This window comes from Barbatula barbatula, assembly GCF_947034865.1.
Source record: "Barbatula barbatula genome assembly, chromosome: 21".
Lineage (NCBI taxonomy): Eukaryota > Metazoa > Chordata > Actinopteri > Cypriniformes > Nemacheilidae > Barbatula > Barbatula barbatula.
The window spans coordinates 16,557,113-16,580,832 of NC_136784.1; the positions used below are offsets into that span (position 1 = coordinate 16,557,113).

The 23,720-nt window shown below is 38.2% G+C and overlaps 1 protein-coding gene across 1 annotated transcript in view; it reads left to right on the plus strand.

The window, feature by feature from the left end:
• The first annotated feature begins 5,948 nt into the window (after window positions 1-5,948).
• rnf19a (ring finger protein 19A, RBR E3 ubiquitin protein ligase) overlaps window positions 5,949-23,720 on the plus strand; it is a 32,034-nt gene continuing 14,262 nt past the window's right edge. The window contains exon 1 of the mRNA XM_079484431.1: window positions 5,949-6,105. Within this exon, the coding sequence (XP_079340557.1) occupies window positions 6,075-6,105 (31 nt within the window). The 5' untranslated portion in view covers window positions 5,949-6,074. The remainder of the gene's footprint in view (window positions 6,106-23,720) is intronic.

Genomic DNA, 23,720 nt, shown 5'->3' on the forward strand with positions numbered 1-23,720 from the left:
ATTTATATGTCTGTCGAATATCTTTAACCAGACATTTGGAAAGCAATAAGATGTGGTGGTTATCTATAGACAAGCAAATATTAATGCTGTCAGCACAAGTATTTCCAAGGGGTTTCGATGGGATCAGATGTTTGCAACATATATTTATTATTCACTGGTTGATGTTTTACAACAACTGGTGCATTGGGGGCAGCAGGGAACGGCACATTTCTCTGTAATCGCCGTGTACTGTATATAGCACTTCAATAAGAAGGCACTTGATTGAAGAACTTCAAGTTTCGGTGTTGAAAGTCCGTCATAAATGCTCAAGCTGAGCAGAAAGTGTATTCTATAAAATTGTCCAGTTATACCTGTGATGGTTGGGCCAAAATACAAGCGAAGCAACTTTTGCTTCTATGGTCTTGGAAGACCTTTGGCTTATTGAACCTGTTGCCTATATTTAAACTTTTCTATTGCATTTCATGAACCAATGTCATGACTCAAAAACCAATGAACTTTGATGTGTCCCCATATAATATTTCATAGAGTGTAAGTGATCAAGTGAATTACTAAGCACTAACAATGTACATCTTTAGACCTTGAAAGTTTGAATGAATTCAGAATATACTTTCTAACATGTTTGATAGAAGAAAGTCTTATAAGTTTGAAGGTTTGATAGCAACACAAATTCTTTAATACTTTACAACACATAAATAATGAATACTCGAGCAGGTCTATGCAACTGCCACACAACTAGGGTGATCACGATTATAAAATGATTATTTGTCTATTAAATAATTATTATAACGATTCGTAACAATTAATTTATTAAATGAATAAAATATAGATACATTAAGAAATTTGATAATTCTGTAAATAACAAGAAACATTCCCTAGAGTGACCTTAACAAATAAAAATGAGATATGAAGATTCTGTCGTCTTGCTGTGTAAATAATCTTAAATCACAAAAAATACAAATCTGATACAACTCAAATAATGAAGAATTGTAATTCAAACATAACATTGAGTGCAGATCACCCATTTACATTTGGCAGACACTTTTATCCCACAGCGACTTACATCGCATTATACTATACAATTGTTTATGAGTATGTGCAATCCCTGGGATTGAACCCATGACATTGGCATTGCTAAAATTTCTAAGTATGGCACTCTGTGAATAAGACATGAGACTCAATGAGGTCTTGAATTTTTTTTGTAGCTTTATATCCCGGCATAATATTTTACAGACCATTTTTAAACAGGTAGTCTACAGTATCCTAGTATTCCATTCTGAACCTTGCTTTTGAGGAACAAAAGCTGTGTCTGTCAAATGCTAAACTCTTCTTTAGTGCAAATGCTTACTGAAAAACAAATCCACAAGATATCACCTGTCTGCCCTGTGGTGAAAAAAGGGGGTATGCAGTATATGCGGTGCATTAGGGGGCGCCACTGTGCCAAAATATTATTCTATACATTTTTTAAACTGTTATAATAAAAAATAAAACGAAAAAGGTAAATGTTTAAAACGTTTCCGTTTTACTTTTTTGTCTAGCATTTTAAACTAGTTCAACAAATATATTTTATCATGTTATTATGTCAGCCACACTCGTTCTGTGACAGTCACATCACCAAATGGATCAAGCAAGGAAACGTCGTGAGGCGCTGAAGGTTGTTAAAGCTGTTAAGTCTCCCACTATCACGCATATAAACTAGTTGTCGCGCACATCGTTAAACGTCAGAATACGCCTTCCCCATCACGGCCTGTGATCTTCATACAACGCGAGCAGATGCGTCTGACGCGTCTTCTCCATACGGCGCGCGGCACATAGCACCGCGGGATTGCGTGAGGACAGTGAAACAGCGCGATGAATGACAGCGGGAGGACAGAGACAAGGGCGTTTGTTAATAAAAACTTTGTTTCTTTGTTCAAAGACTTTATCTTAACGATGTTGTGTTTTCGTGAAGTATGAACCACAAACTAAAAATGTTTCAAAGTAAGACATCAGTAATTAAAATATTGTATTTATTAGTGTTATAATGGGAGTGTATCCGTCTTATTTCTTTTTTCAATAAAGGTTTTAGTTTAAAGTTTCAGTTATGATTAACAGGCTACTTTTTTCGTTTTTGTATTTTTATTAAATAGCATTAATGAACCACAAGCATTCGTTTTAAAGTGAAAAAAAAGACTTTTTGTTATAGCCTAGAAGGCAGGTATGCGTTATGCGTTTTATTCGTTTTGATAATAATGAATAACTTTAATACTTTTTGTTGAAGGAAAGGGAATAGGCCTAATCTAAATGACTAACATTTAAAATCAAAATAAGTGTTTTATTCACAAATGGGCTACAACTCCGTTGTTGGGATATTTAAAAAATAGTTTTATTGTTTAAAACTGGACATGCATTTTGTATTAAAGCTACGTGACAAAATAATAGATTATAAGCGAAACTCCCTTTCAAAAAATACAATAAATACAGTTATTTGGGGTTTTATTTGGTTATTATAAGCAAAATACTTCACAATCGTCGATTATTCGATTATCAAAATAATCATTAGCTTCATTTATTGTGCATTTCTGTGCACTAACTTTATGTGCTTATGTCAATTATGTATTGATACGATTTCAAATATGACTAGAATGATTTCAAAGCCAATATAAAACATATTTTTATATGCGCGTTGTCTGTAGGCTATTGGGTTAGGATGGCGGACGGGGGGCGCCAAAACTGATCTCGGATACCCCTACGAAAATGTGCAGTTTTTCCCACCACTCAGTTAGCAGGAAACTGTGTGTGGTTCAGAACTCTCACTGGTGTAGCAGCGTCTAGTCTCCAAGAGATACAGCTTGCGGTTAAAAAACATGCCGTCTAGACTGTGAAGTTGAGACTTGGGGGGGGATTTGCTGACAAAGCATGATCGTTCAGGTGTGTTTTACTTTAAGCAGAAGCATGCCACACATGCTTTATGCTTTCTTTCTGTTCAAAAGGCCATTCTGGGTTTTCTCAGTAGGGAAACTATGGAAATCAAGTGTAATTGAAACATGTGTTCACGTGGTTGCAAAACTGAATATGAAGACATTACAATAGGGATGAACATCATAGTTTTTCAGGTTGCCATGTTGGATAATTTCCAATTCAAAGGGGCCGTCTGTAATAAAAGATCTAATTCATTTGACTTTGTGCTTGTGCTTGAGTGCGTGTGTGCCTCCTTAAAAATAAAAAGTGCTTTTATTTTCTACCAGACAACTATCACAATTCTAATGATTTAGAAAATTATTACATCTCTGTTCAATAAACCATTTGACGCTTTATTTATGTAGCAATATACCCATGCTTGTAAAAATATATATTTTTTGTGCATAATAGGACTGTATTCATACGACATAATATAGTTTCTGGCTTGTTTCCATAAAGCTCAGACTCATGATGCATATTTGTTTCTACTTGGCCACAACTGGCTGCTCACACTTGAGTGCTTTCACCCTTAACAACTCTCTTAGGGCTAGTCATTACAATCACCTGCTGCTTTTCCCTCCCAACCAGGTGAGCATAACATGTTGTCGGAGCAGCTGTTCCATGAAATGCTTCCTAGCATTAGAAATGTTCCTGCAGCTCAGTTGGTACAACATGGCACTAACGCGAATGTCACAGGTTTGATTTCTAAAATATACATATTCTGGTTGCTCTGAATACTCTGCAACCCAAAGGTCTACCGAGCTACAGGAAGATTGTGTAAAGGTAAAAATATAAGACTTTCTTTTCTTGTTTGTTTATAAAACTGTTTGAACATTGATTTCTTTCCTTACAACGATAAAATTTTAATAATGGATGACTTGTATGGAACAATATAGAAAAGCGGCCAATATGAGCCCAGAACAGATTGAAACCCCTTCATTAACTTTTCAAAGCATCTCAGGGTGAGACCTCAAGATAATATTTCAAGAGTCATTTTTCTTCTTTCTAGACAAAGAGGGTCTTTGAAGATGCATTGATTTCACAACGTAATTCCCATTTGGTCCATTTCCCATTTGGCATAGTTTTGACGGGTTTACTATCATTCTAATATAATAGATTCTACTGTTTGGACTCTAAATTAAACATAGTTAAGTTAAATGCATATTCGGTCGAGCCTGTTGTGCATTAAGACACAAACTGCATTGTTCCTTGTGAGGAGAGGGGCTTGTACCAGTGACGGGACACAGAACACTTTGCTCTTAGATGAACGCCATTGACAACGGTTGCTATGCATGGGGCAATACAACGAGCTGGTCATTACCCAGTGCACATGACTGAACATGCCCATTAGGGCCCTGCTTTTACAGATATACCCTGAGCAAAGTCAGGTAGATTGTTAAACAGAATGTACAACCATACATAAACATGACTAGCAGAATGAATCTCGAGATTGCACTGAAACATAATTTTTTATGACAAATAGGCACATTTTACTCTTGACAAAAATGTCACTTCGTTAAAAAAAAATTTTTTGTAAACAACTGCATCTTGAAGTTTGTGACTTGTACAGTCTTCTGTTAATGTTTAGTATTTGCTTGCTTGCTTACATCATATGCGCAGAATTGAATACATAATGCATAGAATTCATAGTGCTGTGGGCGATCGTTCTGTTGATTTTGTCAAGAAATACTCTTTTTAATATTCTTTAAGATGTATATCCACACAACAACCATTTGAAGCATAAACCCAACACATTCATGTTTTAAAAGGCAAACAAACTCATAAGAGCATATGGTCATTGACTGCATTTGTCAATATTCACTGCAAAACGCACACAACAGAATCTCTATAGATTCATGCAAATCATTTTATCAGTGATTCTGGTTCATGCTAAATCCTATTATGGCCCAAGTGGACTCATATATGACACAAATTATTTCGTTTAAAGATGTTCTTCACAGCCAGGAACAAACATCCACTGATGTGAGAGCTGACCTTAAAGACCCAACTGGGACACTTTCCTATGCTACAGGTTCTATTTTTGTGCTAAAACATATTGTAAATTTATAATGAACATGATTGAAACTTTCCACTACAACAGCCGTCATTAACATGTTTAACCTTGTTATAAAGGTCAAAACGTGACTGGGTTTATTTTTACGTGCATGTGGTAATTTTCATTGTGATGTTTGCCTTTTTTGCAGGACATTCTTCAGACACCACTGTTTCATTTCATTGCATTAAACATACTAAAGCTACAATGTAAAGCTGTTTCCCATAGTCTCTCTTGAATTTGAATAATACTGGCTCTGTTAAGAATACTTGCATTTGCAGATGGGTTGTAATGTATCAAGCAAAGACATGCAAATGGCTCGCTTTGTAAAGTGCTTTTGTTTGGTTGAGTAACCGGGTGTGTGTGTGTTGAAAAACACTCCCTGGTCGCATTCCTTGATGTGACGTAATACATTGCCAGAAAGTGGCTGTCTTCTGGCATATTTCACAGATGCTTTGTTTTGAAACGGTCAAGTTGGGACATTCTTTTTGTTATACAAACTAACATAGGCTACTGCTTTACATGTAATGGCTGAATCTTTAAACCAGACTATTTACAGGAGGAGGACAATGTATCACATATTGTGAAAATGCATAAATGTAAACTTCCTACCATACGGACAATTGTATTCATACAGGTCAATGCATTCATACAGTAGGCTCATTATTATCTCATATTTCATGGTTAGCAGAAACATTTTGCTGCCTTTCCCCAACAAAAATAGAATCGTGCATTTGTCAATGAAACCTTTAATTTTTGTTTTTATAAACATTTATTAATGTGGTTGCTACTAACTGATTTTTACATACACGCTTTTGTGAAGCTTCCGATGTCATGAAAAAGGAGGTAAATATATATATTTGTTTTAAAAGTAAATGAATTGTGGCGGAGACTCGATCCATCTCGCGAGATTTGAGTTTGAACAGATATGCGAGACGAGAGCGAGACGGATGCCAGTGAGTCAGAGTCAGCGAGCGGACGACGGGGCACAGGACGGCCCGACTTCAACCCGACAAAACAACTCCATAAAGTAACCTTCTTCAATTCAACACCCGGATTTGTTTGCCTTCATTTGATACCTGGAATGAAATGCTTTTACGCGGATGACTTGAAAGGTCAGTTGTTGTTTTATTTCGCGTTGTAAACGGCTAGTTTGGGGGTTTGGCTAACGGTCGTGCGTTCGCTTTCACATTCGCTCGTGCTCGGCTCGCGAACGTGAAAGGACACATTCACGAGTTTATTCAACATGGACGAACCCTACATTTGTCCTCCTTCGACAAATATAAATCTGTCCTTTTTTGTATAGCCACCAGCTGCAATGGAGTGTTGTGAAATGGGTTTAAAGGGCCTGTGGAGGGTCCGACATTAGACGGAGCTACCGTGGGCATGCAGCCATTGTCCGTTTGTTTCTGTTTGATCAGTTTAAATTCACACCTTCGTAACCAGGAAGTGTGTTCATGTAAAACATTTACCCAGTTTTATGACCGAAGGAGAATGTCACGAAATCTCCGTTAAACATGTGTTTTCCAAACCATTGTTGTTGGCTTAGCGACTTGTTTTATAATAGTTCAGTCCGAATAGTTATGGTCATCTAATAAATCCGAGTAGTCAACGTGCCAAAGCGGTTTAAGTCAGATATGATCACAGATGTATGGCAAACATGGTGTAGTTACTTATAGTGCTTTAGTTGTTTCCTGCTCTGACTAACTTGTCTGAACAGGACTTCATGGAACTCAAGTCAGTTTGAGATATTGGTATCCTTGATCTCATTTCATCCTGAGTTGTATTTTTGGAGTACTTTAAGGGTCACGGATATTGGCCAAACGTGGAGTGATGGAAGCTGTGGGTCTGTTGGTTCAGAGAGTTGTTGACCAGACCTGTGGCTAATGTAAATGTTAGTTCAACCCGCTTTGACGCATTTGTCTTGGCCACTATCAGAGGTGTTAGATAAAGTTAAGAATGTGAGTTGTGGGTGTTTGCAGTATCAACCTGTTCACCCAAGTCAGGAAAGACCATTACAAGTTGATCGTTTTTTTTACCAGCGTTTGATCTAAGTCCTGCATGGAAGCAGCTTGTTTTCACTTTCTAGTACTGTCAGTGTAGTCTGGTTTTGTATAATGCATGCAAGTCAATTCATTCAAAGCAATACATGTAGGGTGCTTTCCTCCGAATTGGGATATCTGTGTGACCTCACTCTGCCGTGAGTTATTACAACATATTTTGCAAGTCAGATGACTGCACATTAAGCGGATTTCTCAATTTTGCTAAGTTCTGTTTTCAGGGTATGATGAAATATTTTAGGAAAGGTCTAAAGTTTAGGCCTTGTTTATTAATTGCCTTTGATTTCGTTGTAGACCTTAAAGTCTTGAGCTTGTTCTCTGCCCAGTTGGCGAACAGTGAATGCTTTATTTGGACTGGAAGTGCCCTGCAATCGGGTGGCATTCAAGACTTCGCTAATAAGAGTTTGTGTTTGGTTCGGGCCAGATTTGCCTTGAACTTGAAAGGTTTGGCGAGGTCTGTACAAACGCGTGATAGACAAGTAACATTAAACACGTTACCTACTTTTTTAAGTTATTTAGGAAACAGTAATGTTCAAGTATCAGGTTAATTCAAGGAGCGCTTTTGAGTTTAAAATAGTCCCTATCAGGTTAGCCAGCTTTGTGGAACAGTATGCAATGCGCTAGTTTATGAACGAATCAGAAAAATGCATGAACATGGTTTTTAGGGCTGTGTATGCGCAAGGGCCTTGCGATACGATACATATCACAGTATATATTATACGATACAATATAGTTCAATACCATACATATTGCAATAAATTGTAATACATGAAAAAACATGTAATAAAATAAAGCTGAAAATAACTTGCTGTGTGGACCACCTGGGGTATTTTTAACATCCCACCAAGAGAATCCATCACATAGCAGTAGACACGATTGTTGTTTCAATAAAAAAAATCCCATTGTAACCTATGCGTCAGCTCTGGAAGCTTGAGCAGCATACTCGCTAATGCTTGAGACAATGGTTGTGTGTTCTATATGACGTTAAACGTGATTTTAAAAATATATTGATAATAAATTGAAAAATGTGCAATATTGTAAGTAAATCAGTAGTCATTGCTGTATAGAACAATGTTTGTGTTTGCCCCTCTTCTGTCAGTTAGATGTTAGACATTGCTTCTTGTTTGGAAATGTAATCGATGAATTTGTGTGTAGAGGTCAGGCCATCCTTAAAGCAACCAGGGATTATGCATGCAGTTATCAGAAGCACCCCAATGCAACGGTTTCATCGACCTCATTGGCAGTGATCCGCAACCTCATTGGCTGCAACTACTTATCTAATGACTAGTTACTCTTTAACTGCTATTATATCTTGCACTCCAGCCCACAAATCACTGCACAATTCCAATAACAAAGATAAAGCTTTTTGCTATTGTTTATTGTGCTGTGAATGGGGTGTATTTAATTTATATTTACTGTACCCATCGGATTTCTTTATATTGGCAATATTTGTCTATTTAGTATTTATTTAGTATTTGTCTATTGTTTAAGGCAATATGAGTGGAGTAAAAAAATTATTATTGATATTATCAAGGTCTTCGTACCAGGGAAACTTGTACATCCCGCACTTGGATGTACTGCTGGTGGAGTTTCTTTACTTTAACCTGGCTTTGTTCCTCAGATCTATTAAACTCCCTTTCCTGAAGTTGTTTGCTAAACAATGAAAATATTGCAATATTGAAAACACCACCACATTTTAGTTTGTTCATAGACAAATTATTGACAAATTATTGACGAATGAAAATAAGTACTGAGGTAAATATGCTTTTATATATGTACTGTCAATCATAGTTTGTGAATTGGAAATTGGAATTGGCAAAAATCGGAATCTGCAGGTTTCAGTAAAGCACGAGCGCACACATTGCCAAGAAAACAGACGTCAGTCTCACTCACCACGTGAGGTTCATGTCCGGCATCTTTTAGTGCTGGGACCGCCGCTCCATCTATCAGTTTCAAGCAATCTCCGAATCTAGCATTATATCCACCTTTTATTCATCACCCAAATGCAGCAAACAAACAACACAGCTGAACTTTGCGAACAAAGTGCTATCTCTCTCTCCTGCACACAAGTGAAAGTGAATTTCGCATGCTCCTTCTCCCGCTCTCAATGGTTGATGTGTGGGCGTGCCTTTTCCAGTAGAATTGTCCAATAAGGGACTTAGAAAAGTTGTTGCGAAACGATTTTTCATGTTTGAAAAAAAACGTTCTAAACCTGTACGAACACTGGGGGGAGTGTATCAAGCACAGAAATACTACGTAATAAGTCAACTAGTTTTTTGAAAAATTTACAATGTTAAGTATGAGAAGTTTAACATTTTAAAGAAGGCAGAAGGCATGACACACCGGCAACACCCCTTTAAGAGTTGTTCTACCACTGAAATAATTTTAAAGTAATAATTTTAAGGTCGAAAAAACTACAATGTGTTGCTTTAACTGTTAATAAAGAATAAGTAAACCTTTAAAATAAAGTAAATCCTTTTGAAAACAACAGTGAAAAATAGAGAAACTCTGTTTCGTTTTTCAAAAGGAAAGACGACTGTACCGTTCTAACACATGTAAGCTGATTTTAGCCATGAGCTAATTAATTCATGTACGTTTTCACGAAAACTGTCATTTCCTAATAGCTGCAAATAAATCTGAATGCAGTCCTTTCACTTTTGAGTGACACATTGGATCCCCAGATAAGGGGAATTTGACAGCATGTGAAGTGCTGCTATGAAAGCCACATTAATGTTATTCTTTTGACTGGGGGACTTGACAGCTTTTTAAATAAATGTTATAGACGCTTCAGTCATGGTCACACACACACTTTTTATTTTCAGCTTCCTTTCTGCAACAGACCTAGCGTACAGTTGCCATATATAGAAGAGCTCTGTATAGCACTCAACAATTGAAGCTAAATCTTTCTGCTGAATGACCTAAGGAGGCCAGCTGAACTGGCAGTCTGTGGATCAGATACACACGCTGCTGACGTCTTAATCCTTCATTCAGGATCTGAGAACGAGGCTCCTTTTAGATAAGCCGTTCAAACTATAGCAGCATCTCCCGGTTTGTTAATCCAAGCTATGTTTCACAATAGAATGTATAAATTAACATGGTATTTTTGTATGTGTCATTTGATTGAAAGACTGGTCACCACTGTTACTGTTATTTGGCAGATTTCTTAAGTAATGTAAAATAAAAAAACAATGTCAAGTTTTACATGAACTTGCACAAACTGAAATAACTAAAATTAAGTTTGCAAGTCTGCTTTAACGCTGTGTCTACACTGGGCGTGACATGACTACCTGTTGTTCTTAATACTGTGCCGCATTCAGTGTGGAAATTGAAATAAGGCTCTTATGCTTTTCTAATGTCTTGTCATGTTGCACCGCGGCGGTCCAGTCCTTTTCTGACACTGTGTGAGCTAGACAAAAGCTTTGAGGAGGGTAATGTTTGTTATTGTTAAAGTTTAGCACACAGTAGCTAAGTTGTTAGTAAAACATTTACCCTTCTGACAAATGTATTCAAGTTAGTAGCATTGCAACATTTGGTTTACTATTGGTTTGTTTTCCCTACCAGTTTGTTGATGTTCAAAACCATTGTTCTTTCTGTAAACACTCAGGATGCTAAGCTATTTTGGTTTTATTGTCTCTTGGAACATTGGTCACCTGGTAGCCAGAAGTCATTTTAGTATGTAAATATTGCATAAAGCCCATTGAACATTACAGTGCCGGTCATAGCCCCATATGTCCTTGTTAAGTATGATGTGTGCCTTTTTGTGGTTAGATGGGAATGGGTCAAAGTGCACTTGAATACGCCTTTAATTTTTAGCTGCTCTGCTGACAACAGTTTTCAAACCAGATCTGGATTTTTGACTGTAATAAACACAAAGCTTTGTGTCCAGTATAGATATTGGTGTACAGATAAAACATTGAGGAAGCAAGAGATAAGATGTCAGGAGTTTTCCAAATGTATGTTGTCACTGTAAGGAAGCTTGGTAAAGATTGCTAGCAGAAATTGCTTTAATATTTACATTACAGAAATCCCACTGCCTTCTATACGCATGCCTGTATTTACGGAGCTGCACACAGGGTGCTTGCCAACTTCTGAGATCTGTGTATGTGTGTTCGGAAACAGCAGAGACAGTGGCAAGCCATCCTTAGATAAATTGAGCCGTCTCCTGCTGGCATAATCCGTACTTGTGCTGATGAAGAGAAGCTTATTTGCTCTCATGGTGAACACAACACAAGCCTAACAAAATGCCTTGCTGCTGACATCATTTCCTCCTGGGGAAAAGAGTGTAGAAGGCAGAAAAACGGGAAGAGGTGTGGAATCCTTTAGACTGTACTGCAGTCAGCTGGTATTTGGCTCACGGTCTTTGTTTAAAATTACTTTCTGGGCTCTTTCGTTTAAGGTAAATGATTCAAGCAGTTCTAAGCCACTTTGTTAGTTTACATGGCTTCTTGGAGTCAGACAGTGCAGTTCCAGCCCAATGTCTCGCTCACATCAGCTAGTCTTTATGACTGTTGGCTGGTGCTTTATATGAGGGAACCGAAATGAAATTGCTTCCATATACTAGAAACGTAGATTGAATGGGTTAGGATTAGGGCTGGGCGATATGGCTTAAAAAAAAATCTCCGATTTTTTTCACAACAAACCCGATTTTCGATTTTAATCGATTTATTTTTTCTATTTAAAAACAAACTACAACTGACAAAGAAATTGCTCAAAACAAATGTACTCTTTATTTTGTTCTGATTTTCCTTTATGCAGTTTAATCTAAATTTCCCATTGGGGCATAAGTGTAACAGGAAACAAGCCTTAAAACATGCTTATAAACGAGATGGCAGGCCTTGCCGTTGTAAACAGTGAAAATGTAGCTTATCAGTTTTCTAATAACCTCAAACTTACAGTGACACAATGCACCTTCAAAATAACTTAAAATATGAAAAAATAATTTAATTGTGTCCCTTTTTGGTCAAATAAATGTGGCAAAAATGACTAAATTAGATTGTACAAAAATACATACAGCAGTGGTATTCATAAAGTGCAAACAAAACTTTAAACAGTTTTCCTGAATCCCTGAAATTGTAAACAAAATGAAACATCTACATCCATTACTTTAGTTTCAACATTCTTCATTTACACATTTTTAGCCAGGAAGACAAGCCTGTCTACTACTACCTCTGGCTTGAGACATGCCCGCTTACATGTAACAATGCCCTCTCCCACACTGAAAAGCCTATCTGATGGGGCACTTGTAGCAGGGACAGACAAGTGTTTTTTGGCCAGATTACTGAGCCTTGGGAAGTTTGGTTCGTGACGCTTCCACCACTGCAGTGGATCAGTGTCTGGGTGTTCCGCTACCCTCTCAACAAAATCCATGTCGCAATTAGACGCGAGCCGCTTGCCAGAAGCCCCTCCCATGATGCGTATTTCACTCACGAATGGCGCGAATTACACGCGCAAATGGCGCGAATTACACGCGTGAATGAAGCGAGTAAAATCAAAATGTTCAAGCGTCCAACTACTCGCGAATAGCGCGTTTTATTCGCGCAACTCGCGTTTGGTGTGAGCACTCGAGAGCGTCGGTCGTAGAAGTTAAAGAGAAAACCGATTTTCATTAAAAAAAATCGCCCTAAACGTCAAATTCGAGTTAATCGATAAAATCGATTTATCGCCCAGCCCTAGTTAGGATTAATGTTTTGATTGCTTTTCTTGTTTAATATGCATGTGGTTTGAATGTGACGCTGGAGTTTGTTACTGTTTTGCAAACATATCATGTCCAATCCGGTTGTTGTATTAAAGGTCCAGTCAGTGAAATCTAGCGGCAAGGTTGCGTATAGGCCCTTTTCACAATGACGTCATTCAACTTTCAGCTTTTCGCAAAGCAGTGTATCATAACTTCCGTTTTGCAAAAAGAACAACTACTACCATTTTGCCGTCGCACTACAATTTAACAACAGTGACTGAAAATACGAGTGATCAAGACATCGGTAATATTATTATTGTGTTCAGGAAATAATCGTAACGTTATTGACTGACGGAACACTTATTTGTATATTTATCCTAGCACTAGTAGCGCAGGTAGCACCAAAATGTAATTTTTATTTTTTATTGTTTTCATAAAAACAAAGTTCCATCTATGCTCCATTAGTGGTGATCCTCTGTTTAGATGGGAATTCTAACTAGTTAAAGATCGTTCATGTGATAAGGAAACAATGTTAAAAACTGGTTTTCATTTTTCTGTTGTCGCTGAGGCACTGTGTGTGTTTGTTTACTGTCAAAGGATTTACACCCAGTCAACGAAAATCTGCAAGGCTCTTACAGATTTAATTTACTGCTGCACTGTTTACATGAACTCTCTGAGACCCCTTATGTAAACATGGACCCCTTATTGGGAGAGGGAACATCGCCACTTTTGATTGTTTGTCTGTTGTTATTGTTTTACATTATGGTACAGCTCATTTCAGTGTTCAAGGTTGGGATTTATTACAGTAATGTTGATATGGCATGTCTAAATGGCACACAGCACTGGTTAAACGAGGTAGGTGTGTCATGCGAATGCTTAACACTGCCAGCGGTTGAAGTCTCAAACTATTTTGGTTTCATTCTGGTTTATTTCTGTCATATGACCAACTCAACCGGTACCTATTGTAGAGATGGAATCCTTTATTCTTCTCCCATTACGAGAACATAGTAGTTGGACTTATTTAAACCACAGAACTAAACAATGTAGACGTTAGCTCCCGTTTGCAATGCCCAATTTAGACTATACTATTTTTGTATGTTATGATACTCTCAGTATTAGATTATGGGATTTTGACTTCTAATATTTTGGTCTCGGACATACTGCGTTTTCTCAAATGTCACACATTGCTTCCTGACAAGTGATCACTTTACATCTTATACAATGTGTATAATGTCATTGAGAAGGCAGAACTAGTGACTAGTGTTCAAATCATTTTTTATGTTAATAGCAACATACTGGAACAATTGACTATCTCTGTTTCCTTGTATTACATAAACACATATGTGATATTCTTGGCATCTTCTATTTAAACCCTGGTAACTTGCTTGGTGTCTGAGAGGGATTTGATAAAGCAATAGGCAATAGAAATATTTAAAATATTTTGCATCAATTAGAATTACCAATATAAAATAAATTCACAATTCAAATCACTCAACCAGCTGCCAAACTGTATAGTGTTTGTCTGTACCTCTATCAAAAATAAACATGCCACTGTTTTCCATCATATACTAACTGTATGGCTTCAACTTCTGGCTCCACCACTGTTTGTCTGAGCAGTCACCAATGGCAAAGCTGTTTTGAAACACTGCCTCCCAAATTCTTCACTTCTTTCAGATTGTATGGAATTAACATCCTTTGTTAATAAACATGTACAACCCATTGAAACCAGTTGCTGCAGTGGGATTGCTCATCATAGTCTCTAAAACTTCCCACAATGCCTGAATACAAGGGTGTCATTGATTGGAAAGGTGAATACGCAGTAGGCTGTCTGCTTCCTTCAATCAAATGCTTCTGTACGTTTTGAATGGAGATTGTGAAATAATCCAGTTGTGAAGAGTGCGAGTAGGTCTTTGCTCGAGGGTTCATGTATTCCTAGTATGGTTTGGAGGCAGGCAGCAGAATAGTGTGTTCTTGGATCATAAAAGAGAGGAGGGAAATACCTAATATGTTAACTGCCAAAAGAGCAATAGTGTAAAAAGAACCACTTCCCCTCACAAAATGTTGAGTTTCTATAACATTCGCTCTCCTCGTGATTAGGGGTGCTCCGATCAGGATTTTTGGGGCCGATCACCGATTACTGGAAGCTGTATCACCCGATACCGATCACCGATTACAGGCTCTATTTGAAGCCTTCTATTTATCATGTAGCATTATTTATTAAACGATATGTACATTACGTATTACAATTAAGAGAAAACAACTTATCATGAATTAACAACTGTGTATTTATTTACTAGCAACATTTTCAGCATTTTAATTTAGCAGCCTGTGCTTGGTTATTGGGAACAGCTTAGGGCTTGACAAATACAACGTTCATGTAGAATATAAAATAAAGTTAAAGACAGAACATCTAAACATCTTTAAATTTAGCTTTAGACTTTAAACTAAAATCTGCAACAAAAAGGCTATAGCCAAACTATTGTTTTGAGTCAGTCAGCCATCAGTTTTTTCTAACACTTGAAGGACCACAGGTGCACACTGCACAGCAACAAAAAATACAAATAAGTAAAAACTTCCATATCTGTATCTATAACTTTGTGGGCATTTATAGAGGTAGAGAGAGGGAGAGTGAGGTAGAGAAAGAGAGAGGGGAGATAGATATTATTAGATCTCCCAAAGCTTACTTCTTAAGCATCAATGGGAGATTTTTCTTTATAAATATAAGCATCTCTGCATTTTTGGCTGACAGCTTGTTCCTCTTCTCATCTACAATATTCCCTGCTGCGCTAAAAAGTCGCTCGCTATTAGGGATGCTCCGATCCGATATTCGTATCGGGTATCGGCGTCGATACGTAATAAAATTCTAGATCGGGTATCGGTGCAATTTGTCACCGATACCCGATCTGACATAAAATTTGTGCTAGACGATGTAAAAGTTCATGGAGACACCGGCGCTTAAACTCTCTCGTGGGCGGCTGCGCATTGCGCAACGTGCGACATCATACGCTAGCAACGTGTGACATCATACGCTAGCAACGTGCGCCATCATACGCTAGCAACGTGCTCTGTACGTAGTGCACGTGAACAAGTGAACATATAGCAGCGAACAGCATGGAGCGAGCCAAAATATCTGTCATTTGGAGTTATTTTACAACAGCTACGCCAATAAGTTCCACCGCTTTCATTGTTATGGATGGGCAACCGCTGTCCGTCGTTGCGAATAATGGCTTCAGACTCCTTATAAACCACCTGGAGCCGCAGTACGACACGCCGAAGCGTAAATATTTAACTCTACCTTGAACTGTACCGAAAAGTCAAAAAGCAAACACATATCCGAAAAAATTAAAGATGTCAATGCGGTGAGTTTTACAACAGATATCTGGAGCTGCGACGTGTCCCCCGTGTCGCTTTTAAGTTTAACAGCACACTGGTTGGATGAGAAATTTGTGCCACAAAATGCCACGTTAAATGCAACAAACATGTGCAGTTTTACTCAGCTAGGGAAGCTAGCGGTTTATTCATCTGTTTCTGTGTTGGATGTTACATTTTATTTTCACTAAACTTTAGTTTAGTTAAGTGGACTTTGCTTTAGTGACTAAAGCATTAAAAAGATCTGATTCATGTTACTTTGAATATCTAAAGCAGTAAAGCTATTACTTTTTTGCTCAATTTCAGCAGCTTTTTTTTGCGAATTGATTTTTTAATTATTTTTGCACTTTCTTAAAAATTATTAAGAGATTTTGTTTCCATTTATTTATACCCGTTTATCAAGCTACTGAAGCTGTTGTTTTATTCAGCTGCTTAATTTGCACTTTAATTTTGAATGTCTTTTGTCCAAAGATAGTGAACACTTTTGTTTTATTTTTCATTTGTTTTGCACCGGTGCTGGTTTAATAAACTATTTACTAAATTTGTGAATCATTAGTTTGTTATTTTGTTTTACGGGGTCAGGAAATTTATGTTAAGTCGAGCCTGATGTCTTGCACAGCAATGCACATAGTTTATTAAGTAATTGTGCACTTTAAAATTTTTACCTTAGTATCGGATCGGTACTCGGTATCGGCCGATACTGAATCTCAGGTATCGGAATCGGTATCGGAAGCAAAAAAGGTGGATCGGAGCATCCCTACTCGCTATCAAAACTTGTGCACGGTGCACAGAGGTAGGTTCGTGCTGCTTTTGTGAGAGCCGGAAAGGGGCTTTTATTATTCTGCCAATAAACAAGTGGCTGTCCGCTTTGTGGGATAACTGCCTCTGACAGGTACAGATTCAACTGTGATGCCGAGCTGCGGATGTCACTGCCACCACATTCCCGATCTCCACCCAACAACTCAGCATACATAGCATGCAAGGAGCCAGTTCGTGGTACTTAATCTGGGGGTCTGGACCCGCTTGCAGCCACTCGCCCCACCATCCTGCTGCTCCAGTCCAGTGGCCAGGACCTCAGAAAGCAGCCCACGTATCTGGGGCTTTACTGCATCAGAGAAATATCTGTCTTTGTACCTTTTATTAACAAGAAAACAAAACAATCATTAATTTATTTGAATTGAATATGAATTTGTAAAAAAATTGAATCAGATACTTTAATAATGGGGTTTCATTTGCTCCACGTTAGAAAATAAATATGTAGCAGCACAGAGAAATAAGAAAAATTGAAAATCTTTATTAAGAAATGTTCAATTATTTAATTTTGAAGGTTATGATTTGCTCGTGTTATGATTAGTCAGCCTAGCATACTCCCAAACATTTTTTTGTTAATCTTATTAATAACTATTAGTTCTAAATGCTTATGTTTACAGCTAAATTAACATAATTTGAAGGAAATACCAGCCTACACAAAAGAAAAACATTTTTTTGTTAATCTTATTAATAACTATTAGTTCTAAATGCTTATGTTTACAGCTAAATTAACATAATTTGAAGGAAATACCAGCCTACTCAAAAGAAAAACAATTACACTAGGCCTATTCATTTTAGTAATAGCTCCTTGTATCAATAATTAAGACCAAAGATACATATCCTTGCGATATGAATTAAGGAGCCTGCAAGAAAAGTCAAAATTTTAAATCAATTTTGAATTTAAACTTTTTAAATACTCATTTCATTTGCATGCTCTTTAATTCGCTCTGACCGCCACACAGCGCGCACGCACACACGAATGTGTAAATTCTCACCTTGGATCGAGGATTGTAGCGATGCTATACAGGCGCTCGGATTCAATGTCACGGAATCTTTTCTGGACCGCTTCCAACAACGTGGCTTTAGAAGTTTATACGCCGTGGTCAGTCTCTACTGTCTTCTCAAGAAGCCGATGCAGTTGATGAGCTCATCTGTTGCGTGAGCTCTTCAAATGGCGCGAGTAGCGAAATAATATTTTCTACTAATTTCCACTGGCTGGCGGTGAACGTAGAGGGCAATTCATAGTCGGCTCCATAAGCACACAGGGCACGTTTTTGTTCTAGCAAACTTTGCAGCATATATACAGTACTGTTCCACCTGGTAGGTACATCTTGCTGTAGTCTCTTGATAGGCTGGCCCAGTTGCTTCTGAACACTTTGAAGTCGGGAATAGGCAAGCGGGGAGTGTTTGAAATGGCCGACGTTCCGTCTTCCAGAGGCGATCATATCAGTGATGCTGCGTTGTGACATAATGCCCTCGGTCACGGCGAGCTGGAGTGAATGCGCCATGCACGGCAGGCTGGGTAGATTACTATCCCTCATGGCCTTTTCCATGTTCTTTGCATTATCCCGTAAAATAACATGCACTTTTTCCTTCGGGATTCCCCATGCTCAAACATATCGCTGAATGCAGCAGCAATAGCCTCCGCGGTGTGTGATCCTGAAAACTCTTGAGTGTAGAACAACTTTTTGTAGTTCGAAGTTTTCATTAATGAACTGCGCAGTGAGGCTCAACATGGACATGGGACATACACTCGCACTCCAAATGTCACTAGTGAAACCAATGGCTGTTATGTTGTCCTTCATAAGGCCGTCGACATATGTAAACACTGTTTGGTATAACTGCGGCAGGCAAACATCTGTGAAATATTTACGCCCTGGCATAGTGTAACGTGAATCTAAATAGGACACGAGTCGCCGAAACCCTTAGTCTTCAACAATAGACAGTGGCTGGTGATCTAGGCAAATTAATTCCATTATTTTGTCAGATATTTCTTTATGCTTCTTACTGTCCCTGCTGTAGGGTTGCTGTCTCTGAAACGTCTCTGTTACCGACAGCTGAGTGAGTGGCGCGTGAGTTGCTGAACGGTCTCGCGCTGTCTTAGCGATAGCTAATTTAGAAAACTCCTCATACTCCTTTACGTGACTAACCTTCAAATGTCTGATGAGGTTGGTGGTGTTAAATTTTTTTAATTTCTTTCCGCCTCGTGGGATTTGCTTGCTACACACATTGCAGATTGCTAATGTGTTGTCTTTTTCACACACCTTGTAGAATTGCCAGACCGGTGAAGCCATTTTTTAGCAGCGCGTAAAAAAATTTCTCGCGAGTTTTGCATCATCAGATTGGCTTTTCTGGATGGGCCTTTATAGAGACCGCCGATCAAACATCCCAAAGCAATTATCGGCCGATTATGATCGCCGACCGATCAATCGGAGCACCCTTAATCGTGATGTATTTGGATGAATGCTAACGTTTTTCCATTGGGGCTGAAATGAAATGTTTAGCATCGGCATATTTCCAAAAAGTGAACACATTCTGAACTGGATCTAAATTCCAATTTTCCTCCCGCAGACTCTGTGTTTATTCAGATTTATCATGGAAGATATATTCATTTGTCAAACCACTGTTCGGAAGAGATTAGGTTATATGGGGAGCTGAGGTAAAGTTGTTATTATTACCGGAGCATCTCAATTATTACAAAGACATTCTAAAATGACTAAGGACAATGTTGGGAAGGTTTTCAGTGACTTACCTTCTGTAAAAAGGTCTAGAATAACTACCTCAGGGTAATACCAATCCAGTGCGAATAGATCAGCTGTAAATATGCATGTAAATGTTATGTGTTTAAATGTAGCTTTCTGCGGTTGTTTGAGTATGCAGGCATCTGTGAAGGAAGCATTCAGTTGCATTTTAGGCAGTGGGAAGAAGCACTTGTTATAGAGGGACAACCTTTTGTAGCTTTGGGTAGAATAAAGATCAAAATAAATAATTCAGCCGGACCTATATAAATATAAGGAGTGTTACGATATGCTCACGCTTCAGTACACATCTCGATGCTGGGAATACGATACTCATCATTATTTGAACAAAATAAAAAAAATTAACTGAAATGCAAATAATATTAAGTATTTCAGTAACTTTTTTTTGTTGCACATACAACAAAGAATTGTAACATTTTAAGGGTTAACTGTACCTTCTGTACTGCAGGTTTGTCACTGAAAAGATCTGGCAATTTAACATGAAATTAGAATTAAGATCAATGTCAATTTTGACAGCGAATTTTGTTTTTGTCAGTCTTTTGATTAAAATGAAATTTAGTTTGTTCGACGAAATCTACATCACGTATCTTTGAAGCTGCACTTTTGTTTCGAGACCATAATGGAGAAATATCTTTCAAAAAGACATTCAACTGTATTATATTTCTTCAGGAATGCAAATTACATACTTTTGTTCGAACTTTAGCATATCATTCAATCTTTTAATGTACAGTACGACTCACTCCATCGCTTCTTTCGACTGACTTTATATAGCATTTGACTTTATGTAGCAGCTCACGTTAGCAGATAAATTAAAATTGGCACTGGGCAGAACCATTTGGTTTGTTTTTACCAAGATTGCGATTTAATATGGAATTATTTTAAGCATCTCATCGGTTTCCTTCAGTTCACTCCCCAGGGAAACTTCTTATCTTTGAGGGTGTATCAAAGAACCAAGGGGACATTATGCAAATGTATAACGTGTCGACATCGACTCATTACGGAAGTAACTGGATGACTTCAATCCTGACGTTCGCTGTAGGCCAAGAGAAGTGATTTTTGTTAGGGATGCTAACTCGTGTTACAATGGAGTTTCGGATTTGTAACTTTGCAGACTTGTAACACACACGTACACACCAAAGGATCTGTAAGTGAAGCTGACTTGAGTCACTAGATGGAAAGCTTGCAACCTTTAGCCAAAAAATGGGTAACTGCTTATGGCTTGGCTTCAGCTGAACACAGGAAAGGAGATGTTTTTTTGAATGGATGTCAATGGATGTTTCGGTAGCTGAGAGCAATCATCTGGTCTTGATGAGATATATAGCGGAGTATCATCTACATAGCAGTGGAAGCTAATTCCATGTTTTTTCGTAATGTTTCCAAGGGGCAGCATGTATATGGAGAATAGCAAGGGTCCTAGAACAGATCCCTGAGGATATCCATAATTTACTTGCGTTAGATTTGATGATTCCCCATTTAAATGGCCAAATTTATGTCTGTCTGATAAGTAAGATCTGAACCATTGTAGTGCCTGTCCCTCAATACCAGTATAATCGTGAAAGCGATCAAGAAATACACTCACCTAAAGGATTATTAGCAACACCATACTAATACTGTGTTTGACCCCTTTCGCCTTCAGAACTGCCTTAATTCTACGTAGCATTGATTCAACAAGGTGCTGAAAGCATTCTTTGAAAATGTTGGCCCATATTGATAGGATAGCATCTTGCAGTTAATGGAGATTTGTGGGATGCACATCCAGGGCATGAAACTCCCGTTCCACCACATACCAAAGATGCTTTATTGGGTTGAGATCTGGTGACTGTGGGGGCCATGTTAGTACAGTGAACTCATTGCCATGTTCAAGAAACCAATTTGAAATGATTCAAGCTTTGTGACATGGTGCATTATCCTGCTGGAAGAAGCCATCAGAGGATGGGTACATGGTGGTCATAAAGGGATGGACATGGTCAGAAACAATGCTCAGGTAGGCTGTGGCATTTAAACGATGCCCAATTGGCACTAAGGGGGCTAAAGTGTGCCAAGAAAACATCCCCCACACCATTACACCAACAGCCTGCACAGTGGTAACAAGGCATGATGGATCCATGTTCTCATTCTGTTTACGCCAAATTCGGACTCTACCATCTGAATTTCTCAACAGAAATTGAGACTCATCAGACCAGGCAACATTTTTCCAGTCTTCAACTGTCCAATTTTGGTGAGCTCGTGCAAATTGTAGCCTCTTTTTCCTATATGTAGTGGCGATGAGTGGTAGCCGGTGGAGTCTTCTGCTGTTGTAGTCCATCCGCCTCAAGGTTGTGCGTGTTGTGGCTTCACAAATGCTTTGCTGCCTACCTCTGTTGTAACGAGTGGATATTGCAGTCAAAGTTGCTCTTCTATCAGCTTGAATCAGTCGGCCCATTCTCCTCTGACCTCTAGCATCAACAAGGCATTTTCGACCACAGGACTGCCGCATGTTTTTCCATTTTCACACCATTCTTTGTAAACCCTAGAAATGGTTGTGCGTGAAAATCACAGTAACTGAGCAGATTGTGAAATACTCAGACCGGCCCGTCTGGCACCAACAACCATGCCACGCTCAATTGCTTAAATCACCTTTCTTTCCCATTCTTATATTCAGTTTGGAGTTCAGGAAATTGTCTTGACCAGGACCACACCCCTAAATGCATTGAAGCAACTGCTATGTAATTGGTTGATTACATAATTGCATTAATGAGAAATTGAACAGGTGTTCCTAATAATCCTTTAGGTGAGTGTATGTTATGGTCTACAGTATCGAACGCAGGACAAGGAATGAGATGTTACTTTTATCTGATGCTATAAGCAGGTCATTTGTAATTTTAACGAGCGCAGTTTCAGGTCTATGATGCGCTCTAAAGCCTGACTGAAATTTTTCGTGTATGTCATTATTGTTTAGAGAAAGAGAACAACTGAGTGGACACTACTTTTTCTAGTATTTTTGACAGGTAAGCGAAATTTGAGATCTGCCTATAGTTTCATAGTTTATTGGGGTCTAAGTTTGGTTTCTTGATAAGAGGCTTAATGACGGCCATCTGAAAGGGTCCTGTGACATGGCCTAGACTAATTGACGAGTTGATAATGTTATAAATGGGCTCAATTGCAACCGGTAGTAACTCTTTTAGTATTTTAGTAGTATAGGGGGTCTAATAAGTAATTTGTAGGTTTAGTTAAGTTCAATTCAATCTACCTGTTTTATAAGGTGAAAAACACTTTAGCCTTTCTTTTGTGGTGATGGTTGGTACTAATTCATAGGACAGACTTGGAGGTTGAGTTTTTATTATTTATGGCAAGCTCTTTGCAAAACTATCTTTGGTAGTTGTTCTACCCTGTCGATAACAAGTTAAACAGTTGATTCCTGCAGTGCGCAGTGAACATGTTATAAGATAGTGATCGGTGACATCGTTGCTTTGAGGTATAATATCTGTATTGGTTAGATCGGCTCTGTGAGATATAATGAAGTCTAGTGTATGATTAAATGGATGAGTGGGTCCTTTGATGTGTTATGTTACTCCAAAATAGTGTATTAGCTCTTTAAACGCCACTGCTAATGCATCGTTAGCGCTATCTACATGGATATTAAAATCTCTGACAATTAGTACTTAATCAACGTTAATCAATCGGTCCGATATGAAGTTTGCAAACTCTTTCAGAAAATAAGTGTAGGGACCAGGGGGTCTATACACAGTAGCCTATGTAAAAGAAAGCAATGGTTATTTACTTTTGTTTGGAACAGTTCAAGGCAAGCACTTCAAATGTTTAAAATGTATGCTCTGTTCTCTGAGTTACAGTAAGAAAGTCTCTAAAGATTGTTATGACACCACCACCTCGACCAACCGGACGTAGCTCATGCATATAACGCTAGCTTGGTGGGGTACACTTATTTAGACCGAAATAATAATTTGGTTTAAGCCAAGTTTCGCTAAGACAAAGTATATCAAAACTGTTGCACGTGATAATTTCATTTACAATAACTGCCTTTGAATTTAGTGATCTAATATTAAGTATGCCAAACTTTA